The following is a 9,302-nucleotide window of genomic DNA, read 5'->3' on the forward strand; positions in this document are numbered from 1 at the left end:
GTTATTTCTCCACTCTTCTCCAGTAGCATGTTGGACACCTACGTACCTGGGGAGTTCATCTTTCAGTGTCGTATCTTTTTGCCTTCTCATACTGTTCATGGGGTTCTCAAGGCAAGAATATTGAAGTGGTTTGCCATTCCCTTCTCCAGTGGACCACGTTTGGTCAGAACTTTCCACCATGACCTGTTCATCTTGGGTGGCCCTACATGACATGGCTCATAGTTTCATTGAGTTAGACAAGGCTGTGGTCCATGTGGTCAGTTTGGTTAGTTTTCTGTGATTGTGGTTTCCATTCTGTCTGCCCTTTGATGGATAAGGATTATAGAGGCTTATGGAAGCTTCCTGACAGGAGAGACTGACTGGTTGGGGGTTGGTGGGAAGGGGGGAAGCTGGGTCTTGTTCTGAAGAGTGGGACCATGGTCAGTAAATCTTTAATCCGATTTTTCTGTCGATGGGCGGGGCTGTGTTCCCTCCCTGTTGTTTGGCCTGAGGCCAAACTATGGTAAGGGTAATGGTGGCTTCCTTCAAAAGGACGTGTGCAGGCACTGTTGTATTCAGTGCCCTGACCCTGCAGCAGGCCACTGTCGACCCACACCTCGCCAGAGACTCCTGGACACTCACAGGCAAGTCTCAGTTGTTTGTGGATCACAACAAACTGTGAAAAATTCTTAAAGAGATGGGAATACCAGATCTCCTTACCTGTCTCCTGAGAAATCTGTATGCAGGTCAAGAAGCAACAGTTAGAACCGGACATTGAACAACGGACTGGTTCCAAATTGGGAAAGGAGTACGCCAAGGCTGTATATTGTCACATCTTGCGAAATGCTGGGCTGGGTAAAGCATAAGCTGGAATCAGGATTGCTTGGAGAAATATCAGTAACCTCAGATATGCAGATGACACAACCCTTATGGCAGAAAGCATAGAGGAACTGAAGAGCCTTTTGATTGAAAGAGGAGAATGAAAAAGCTGCCTTAAAACTCAACATTCAAAAAACGAAGATCGTGGCATCTGGTCCCATCACTTCATGGCAAATAGATGGGAAAACAATGGAAACAGTGACAGACTTTATTTTCTTGGGCTCCAAAATCACTGCATGTGGTGACTACAGCCATCCTTGGAAGAAAAGCTATGACCAACCTAGACAGCATATTCAAAAGCAGAGGACCTTTGCCAACAAAGGTCCATCTAGTCAGAGCTATGGTTTTTCCAGTAATCATGTATGGATATGAGAGTTGGACCATAAAGAAAGCTGAGAGCCAAAGAATTGATGCTTGTGAACTGTGGTGTTGGAGAATACTCGTGAGAGTCCCTTGGACTACAAGGAGATCCAACCAATCCATCCTAAAGGAAATCAGTCCTGAATATTCATTGGAAGGACTGATGCTGAAGCTGAAGCTCCAATACTTTGGCCACCTGATACGAAGAACTAACTCACTGGAAAAGACCATGATGCTGGGAAACATTGAAGGCAGGAGAAGAAGGGGATGACAGAGTATGAGATGGTTGGATGGTATCACTGTCTCGATGAGTTTGAGCAAGCTCCGGGAGTTGGTGATGGACAGGGAAGCCTGGTATGCTGCAGTCCATGGGGTTGCAAAGAGTTGGACATGACTGAGCAGCTGAACTGAACTGATACATTTAGGAATATTATATATTCAATAAAAATTGTATTTTTGAAGAAGTGTAGATTATATAAGTTTTTAGAAAATTGTACATTTAGTGTGATTTCAATTATGCTAAAAGATACATAGGCTTAAAAAAGACTAGAAGAAGATATATCTAATTTTTTGCAGCATTGGGATTTTGGGTGATTTTTATTTTCTTTGGACTTTTAAGTATTTTTTAATTCACTATGTTTTCAGTTTCTTTTAAAATGAAAATATCAAAATATCAGTGTATATGTGTGTGTGTGTGCGTGCGTCTGATGTTTTAAGTGGGTTTGTTTTGGAATATGCCCTATCAAAATAATTTAAGATTTTTACAGTTTTTAGTTTTAAGTTGAGAGTAGAGTTTTGGCTAATTTAACTAGAGCATTATAGCACCATTTGCAACTGGCAACAGGGTCTTTGTGGTTCTGAGTAAGGATTTTAAGAAAGTGTTTTATTTGGAGACGGAGTCCACTGTTACCTCGAAATAACCCAACACAGTCACTGTCTGTATGTGCAAATCACTGTATATAAATACATTTTGCACTCCCTCTAAAGGGTAAGGTCTAAACCTGTGAAGCAGCAGAGTTCTATGTTCTAGGGGCCAGGTCAGTAATGGTGGGATTTTATTTGTGATTTCAAATTTGTAGGCATCAATGCCAAAACTGTGTTGTAACATTGCTGCTTTGATGATGTTGATAGGAGCTTCGGAAGTATAAGGAAAATGAGAAGGATACTGAGGTGTTAATGTCAGCCCTCTCGGCCATGCAAGATAAAACGCAGCACCTGGAGAACAGCCTGAGTGCAGAGACAAGAATCAAGCTGGACCTGTTTTCCGCACTGGGGGACGCAAAGCGGCAGCTCGAGATTGCCCAAGGTAGGCGAGCAGCGGGCCCAGGTCAGGGATGCCCGGGGGCACAGAGAGCAGCTTCCTTAGAGCTCTAACCAAAGGCATTTGCACTCACCCTTCAAGTGGTCTGATAAGTGCCCATCATGAACGTGGGAATCATCACATTAATTCATTTTGCAGACGAATTTTGAGATGAGAACATGTCCAGCAGGGCACACAGGGAAAAGTATGTGTTTCTGTGCTCAAGGAGCTCAGAGTGTTACAGAAGTATGTAGAGAACTGCAGAGTCACCAGAAGGTGCCAGTGGAACAGGGTGTGTGGGTTCCCTGGGAACGTCGGCAGATACTCAGCCAGTCTGGAGAGTTAGAGAGGGCCATTTCTCAGGGGAGCTGATGTCTGACCTGGGTCTTGAGTGATGAGAAGGGGTTAGCCCCAGTGAAGAAGCGGTGTAGTGAGCAGGAGGGGAAGAGAGGCGTCTAAACAGAAGAAACAGCTTGAGCGAGGTGGCTGCTGGCTCTGTTTGACTGGAGCAAAGGTTGCAGATGAGGGCATGGAAGGAGGAGGAGGGTCTGGAGGGCAGGCTGATCCTCAGCAGAAGTTACTGAGACTCGCTGTGTACCACACACTGTGAGCATCCCCTAGGGGACCGACAGTGATGGGCAGACATGTAACATGGAAGGGTGCGGTGAAGGAAAGAAAGCAGTGGCAAGGGAGCCTGTGCTGGGGTGGAGGGGCGCTGCCAGTTTGACGTGGAGGACATGGAAGAGCCTTTGAGTAGGTAGCGTTTGAGCAGGGACTGGGAGAAGAGAGAGAGGGAGTAGGTGAGTGTCTAGAGGGAACTTGCGTCATGGCCAGTGGGGCTGCAGCCTGAGTGATGGGGAGAGTTTTTAGGATCAAAAGTAGCAGGAGCCACATTCTGCCAAGCTTCGCTGCCTATGGAAAGAACTTTATTCTGAATGCCATGGGAAGCTTTGGAAGGCTTCGGAATAGAGACCTGACATGACCTAATGAAAAGAAATTTAGATTTTGTTCAAGAAGTTGGTAAGCCACAAATAGATGACTGAAGAAAAATTTTTTCAAGCAGTTGACTTAGTAGAAGGAAAAGAATATCTCAACAGGTACTTGCAAAGCATTCACACTAGGTCTATGCAAACCATTTTACTAGAAGGTGAAAAGGAGACAAGATAAACAAGACATACTCTAGTTGAGGTTCCACTCAGGTAGTGGCACTCAGACTTTTTGGTCTTAGGGACCTCTTTACACTCTTGACACATTATTGACCAGGGGATTTTTGCAGGAACTAATGCCTGTGGTGTTAATATGTCTCTGGTCAATAGAGTGTTAAAACTGAGTGTCCCAGGGAGGTGTATTTCAAGTGTGTTTCTACATTCAGTATGTTGTGCTTTCATTTGCCATGTTGCTTCTGGAAGACTTTCACTTAGTTTCATGAGGGAATGCACGTGAAGAAGGCAGATAATGTCTTAGTACTAGGGCTAGGGTAGGGTGGATGCTGTGAGAAATGCCGCACCAGGGAAAGCCACACCTAAGGCCTGCCACCACACGGTAGAGGCAGGCGCCTTGAAAGGCCGGAGGAGAGGTCAAGGCAGCTTCCTACGGGAGGGGCCGTTGAATGGACTTTGAAGGGTGAATTCTTTTTTTTTTCATACGTCAAATTTTTTATCTTGTGTTGGGGTATAGCCAGTTAATACCAGTAGTCATATATGGATGTGAGAGTTGGACTATAAAGAAAGCTGAGCACTGAAGAATTGATGCTTTTGAATTGTGGTGTTGGAGAAGACTCTTGAGAGTCCCTTGGACTGCAAGGAGATCAAATCAGTCCATTCTAAAGGAGACCAATCCTGGGTGTTCATTGGAAGGACTGATGTTGAAGCTGAAACTGCAATATTTTGGCCACCTGATGCGAAGAGCTGACTCATTTGAAGAGACCCTGATACTGGGAAAGATGGGGGCAGGAGGAGAAGGGGACAACAGAAGATGAGATGGTTGGATGGCATCACCAACACAGTGGACATGGATTTGAGTGGACTCCAGGAGTTGGCGATGGACAGGGAGGCCTGGCGTGCTGTGGTTCATGGGGTCGCAGAGAGAGCGACTGAACTGAACTAAATGTGGTGGTTTCAGGTGAACAGCGCAGGGACGCAGCCATACAGACACATGTATCCATTCTCCCCCAAACCCTTCTCCCATCCGGGCTGCCACATAAAATTGAGTAGAGCTCCATGTGCTATACAGTAGGTCCTCCTTGTTGGTTATCCATTTTGAATATAGCAGTGGGTACATGACCTCAAAGGGTGAATTCTGAAGGCAGAGAATGGCAGGGAAGACCATTGTTATCTGAGGGAACAGTGTAAGCAAAGGAAAGAAAGTGCTAAGTGCTGAGAACGTCCAGGGGAGCAGTCCAGTGACCCTTAGCTGGGGGATGTGGAAGAAGAGAGTGGATTAGGGGGACCGTGAATGAAACAATACTAGAGGATGTAACTCCTGGGTTTTCAGGAGAGAGGGTGACGTGTTCCAGCAGTGCTGCTAAAACCTTGGAAGAAGAGCGGAACAGATTTAAGGAATGAGAAGAAAAAGTGAGTTTGGTGTGGGATGCTTTGATCTCGAGTTGCCTCCCAAACACTGAGCTGAAGGTCTTCATCAGTCAGTGGGAATTTGGGGCCTACACCCAGAGAGAGGGCCAGAGACCCTGGGGCTGGTGGGATACCCCGTGAAAGGTCAGTGAAGCCATAGGCGTGGCTTGGGATGGCAGCGACAGAGCAGGAAGAGAAGAGGGTTGAGAATCAGGCCTATGAATCTGCGGACTCAAGGAAAGACATTTAAAAAGAAGCTTCCTGGGAATCCTGCTTTAGAGCCAGACTTCTGAGCACACACTGTATTTTTCTGCCTGGCTGGCTCAGCTCCCTGAGAAGTGGCCACCCTCTCTCTGCCTCCTCCTGTTTGCTTGGATTTGCAGACTCGAAAGAGGTTACCTCCTGGAGAGAAGCAGCACCTGGTCTCATTGTAGCCGAGGGGAGCTTGGCTTCTCAGCACGGATTATACTTCCTTGTTGGCCCAGAAATTCCTGCAAAGCCACAGAGAAGCAGAGAGAACTGTCTTTTCCAAAGCTCTGGGAATGTTTGTATGTTACTGATTAAAGAAACCAAGCTTAAATCTGCATGGAAAAGAAGATACAGTGGCTCGTGTATCAGATGCCACTATTTTATTTTATTCATCTGAGGCTTTCTTTGTTCAAAGAGAAGGAGGGTATTTGATGCTTACTGGAAGCTGAGGGGACGTGAAGGAAGCCGGGGGGAGCAGTTCCTTTCTGCAGCTCTTTGCCTCTGCCTTCCCCACTACTTCTCTCTTCTGTCATGCTCGGAATATTCTAATAGGAACCCAACTTTGTAATTTAAATCAAACCCCTTGTTGCCTTTCTCCTGCTTTCTCTATCATTTGATTCATCCTGGTTCCAAAATGGCTTTCATCTCTACTATATCATTGTTTAAAATCTGCCACCAGGCTCTCTTACATTTCAAATACATTACCATCTTCTGTAGGACTCAAAATGAGTGCAACTCAAATGCAGCCTCTGACTTTTTTCGGCGTTTACATTTCACAAGGGCTCCTCCTAAGGTTCTTCCCCTGGTGGACCAGGGAGCATCAAAGCATGGAGATTACGTGGGCTTTGGAACCAGGTGGTCCTGGGTTTAAATCCTGCTCAGCCATTGATAACTGAATGACTTTGGTAGGATATATACCTTGCAGGGTCTCAGCTTTGCACTGAGCCAGACACTAAGGTTTTGGCAAAGACGAAAAAGGGGGGACAGTCTTGGCCCTCACAGAGCTCGTGGGCCAGGGGAGAGATATGGGGCACTGCTGCTGCTGCTGCTGCTGTTGTTGCTGCTAAGTCGCTTCAGTCATGTCCGACTCTGTGCGACCCCAGAGACGGCAGCCCACTAGGCTCCCCTGTCCCTGGGATTCTCCAGGCAAGAACACTGGAGTGGGTTGCCATTTCCTTCTCCAATGCATGAAAGTAAAAAGTGAAAGTGAAGTCGCTCAGTCGTGTCCGACTCTTCGCAACCCCATGGACTGCAGCCCACCAGGCTCCTCTGTCCATGGGATTCTCCAGGCAAGAGTACTGGAGTGGGGTGCCATTGCCTTCTCCGATGGGCACTAACCATCACCCATTTCAACACTCATAGGAGACAGAATGCAGACTCTGGAGCCAGACTGCATTGTGTTCAATCCCAGCTCTGTCACTCCACCTCTCTGTGCTCCGGTTTCCTCATCTATAAAATGGATGATGATGATAATTCCCACCTTAGAGAGTTGCTTTGATAAGTAAATGAATTCGTCTGTGTAAGCACTCAGGACAGTGTCTGGCACATATGTGTTAGCCATAGTGATTATTAGCATTATTACAAAGAAGAAAGTGACAGAAAGGGAAGTTTAGGGTGTGTTGAGAATCGAGGAGTTGGGGACTAGGGGTAGGGTCTGATTTAGATGGAAGGAGCAGGGACAGCTTTGTGATGCAGTAGAAACAGAAACCTCCTGAGTTAACAACACAGAGCACAGGAGAAGCACAGGAAGAGAAGCGGCCGTGCAGCAGGCGGGAGCTGGTTGCATTGCTTGCCCTGATTCAGAGATGCTCCGTCCTCCCCAAGCAGTGTTTCAGCTCGAGAGGCAGAGCCGTAAGTCGAGAGCAGCTGCTGAGCTCAGCACATGGCTCCTGGTGCACAAGCTCTGTGCTTCATTACACCTGCCTACACACAGTTGCTTTCCCCTCGCACACCGTGGCCCATGGGCCACGTCTGGCCTGCCAGCTTTTCTTGTACCACTGGTGGGCTGCGAACAGTTTTTACATTTTAGTATGGTCTTGAAAAAAATGACAAGAACAGTATGTGGTTCGCAGTTTTTAAAATATTTCCTGGCCCATTACAGGAAAAGTGTCTCCCCTTGCAAACCATCAAAGCTGGAGTTGAACCCACTTGGGATTGATGGGCCCAAAAGGGCACTGTGTTGGGTGAGCCCTTCCTTCTCACTAATGGCAGGTCTTTGATCTTCCAGGACAAATTCTTCAGAAAGACCAGGAAATCAAGGACCTAAAACAGAAGATAGCTGAAGTCATGGCCGTCATGCCCAGCATAACGTACAGTGCTGCTGCCAGCCCCCTGAGCCCCGTGTCCCCCCACTACTCTTCCAAATTTGTGGAGACCAGCCCCTCTGGACTCGATCCCAATGCCTCTGTTTACCAGCCCCTGAAGAAATGAAGGCCAGCAGTGTGTTTTGTTCAGCCATTTGGTTATCAGAAGGCATCACAAAGGAGCGTCTCTGGCAGTCAAGATAAAACAAAAAAGTTGATACTGTATTTTGTGGGACTGTATATGTTGTCGTTTTTAAAAAGGGGGGAAGATAACATCCAAGTCTGATTAGAACTGCCCATCGGTTTTTCTTGTAAATTTTTAGAAGACCTCACAGAACTTTGCAGTTTATTTTTCTCGGCCAATACATTAAAACCATTCTTGGATTTCAAGTAGCCAATTTTGCCTTTTATGTATTCTTACAGTTTCCTCTTGAAGAAAAAGAAAAAAAAGCAGAGGTTTTGCTTCTCAGCCCTTTATCTTTGTTTTGTTCTTAAGTCAGCAAGCAAAATCTGCTCATTGGGTTCACATGGGATGATAATGAAAATTTTAGTTTTTGGTGTGAAAAGGTTCAGTAACCTAACACAGCTTTGATCCCATAGCTGTATTGAAGATATTACAGAAAATAAAAATTGATGACCCCTCCAAGGACCAAACAAATTCAGGGAGTGCCATTTCAGCCGAGGGGAGAGACTCAGGCGATGAGGCTGTGAGAGTGTCACGGGGTTTGTGTCTCAGACGCGTGTGTCCCCATCGGTGTGTCCACCCTGGCGACCAGCTAGCAGCAGCCTGTCCACAGTGCCTTGGGAAAAGACATTCAAGAGGAAACTGGGTTTTAAACAATTTCCCCCTTTGCCATCATCTGTCTTCTCTCTCTATCAAGCTCACCACGGATCCTGCTGTGAAACTGGTGGGTAGCTGGGCTGTTTGTTGCCACCACAGACACCTTCTGTTTCCTTTCGTAGAAAGCACCACCCTGTTCTGAACTGGCCTCCAGGCAGGCACCCTGGGCGCGGGAGCAGGGTGGTGGTTGTGTTCGAGAGACTGCAATGCTGGCTAATAAAAGCTGCAATTCTAGGTTTTGTTTTTGTTTTAACTTCCTTTACCTGTGCTTTCCAGTCTTCGTCATCTTCTGTTTGACGATTTAAAAAAAACTTGACAATTCCTCAGCTCTTGTGCCAAGGAGGGTTTTTTTTTTTTCTTCAGGAGTTTAAAACTCAAAATTCTGCACAAAGATTTCAGTTTCAAGTGTGTATTATACATTGGTAGAAAAGTGTTTGCACTGGCAACCTTTGGAAGTGTTTTAAGAATCAGGGTGGGGGTGGAGGGAGGGTCTGGGAGAGGGAGGGGCAAAGCAAAAGTGTATTTGGAAACTAGGAAAATTCAGAAACCAAACATTGGCTTGGCTTCCTTGCCATGGATTCTGGAAGGACATAGTTCTACAATTTCCTGTTAATTGGCATGTACGTCTCATTTAAAGCAAATTAAGTAGGACAAGCAAGTCAGCAAAATAGAAGTATTAAAAAGAATCATCCTTTTAATCACAGATCTTATTTTGGGATTAAAAACTTCTAGCTTTAGCCAGGTGTGCATGTTGCTGCCATTTTGCATTTTTGAATCATCTTGTGTAATTGTCACCATGAAAGTGTTATTTGGAATTGTCA

General features: G+C 46.0%; 1 protein-coding gene across 1 annotated transcript in view; it reads left to right on the plus strand.

Moving 5' to 3' along the window:
* MACO1 (macoilin 1) overlaps window positions 1-8,715 on the plus strand; it is a 66,279-nt gene extending 57,564 nt beyond the window's left edge. The window contains exons 10-11 of the mRNA XM_086365308.1: window positions 2,350-2,524; window positions 7,565-8,715. Coding sequence (XP_086221434.1) covers window positions 2,350-2,524; window positions 7,565-7,767 — 378 coding nt within the window. The 3' untranslated portion in view covers window positions 7,768-8,715. The remainder of the gene's footprint in view (window positions 1-2,349; window positions 2,525-7,564) is intronic.
* The last annotated feature ends 587 nt before the right edge of the window (window positions 8,716-9,302 follow it).

The sequence above is a fragment of the Bos grunniens genome, chromosome 2 (genome assembly GCF_055505025.1).
Source record: "Bos grunniens cultivar Pamir isolate PY7600 chromosome 2, Bosgru_T2T1.0, whole genome shotgun sequence".
Taxonomy (NCBI): domain Eukaryota; kingdom Metazoa; phylum Chordata; class Mammalia; order Artiodactyla; family Bovidae; genus Bos; species Bos grunniens.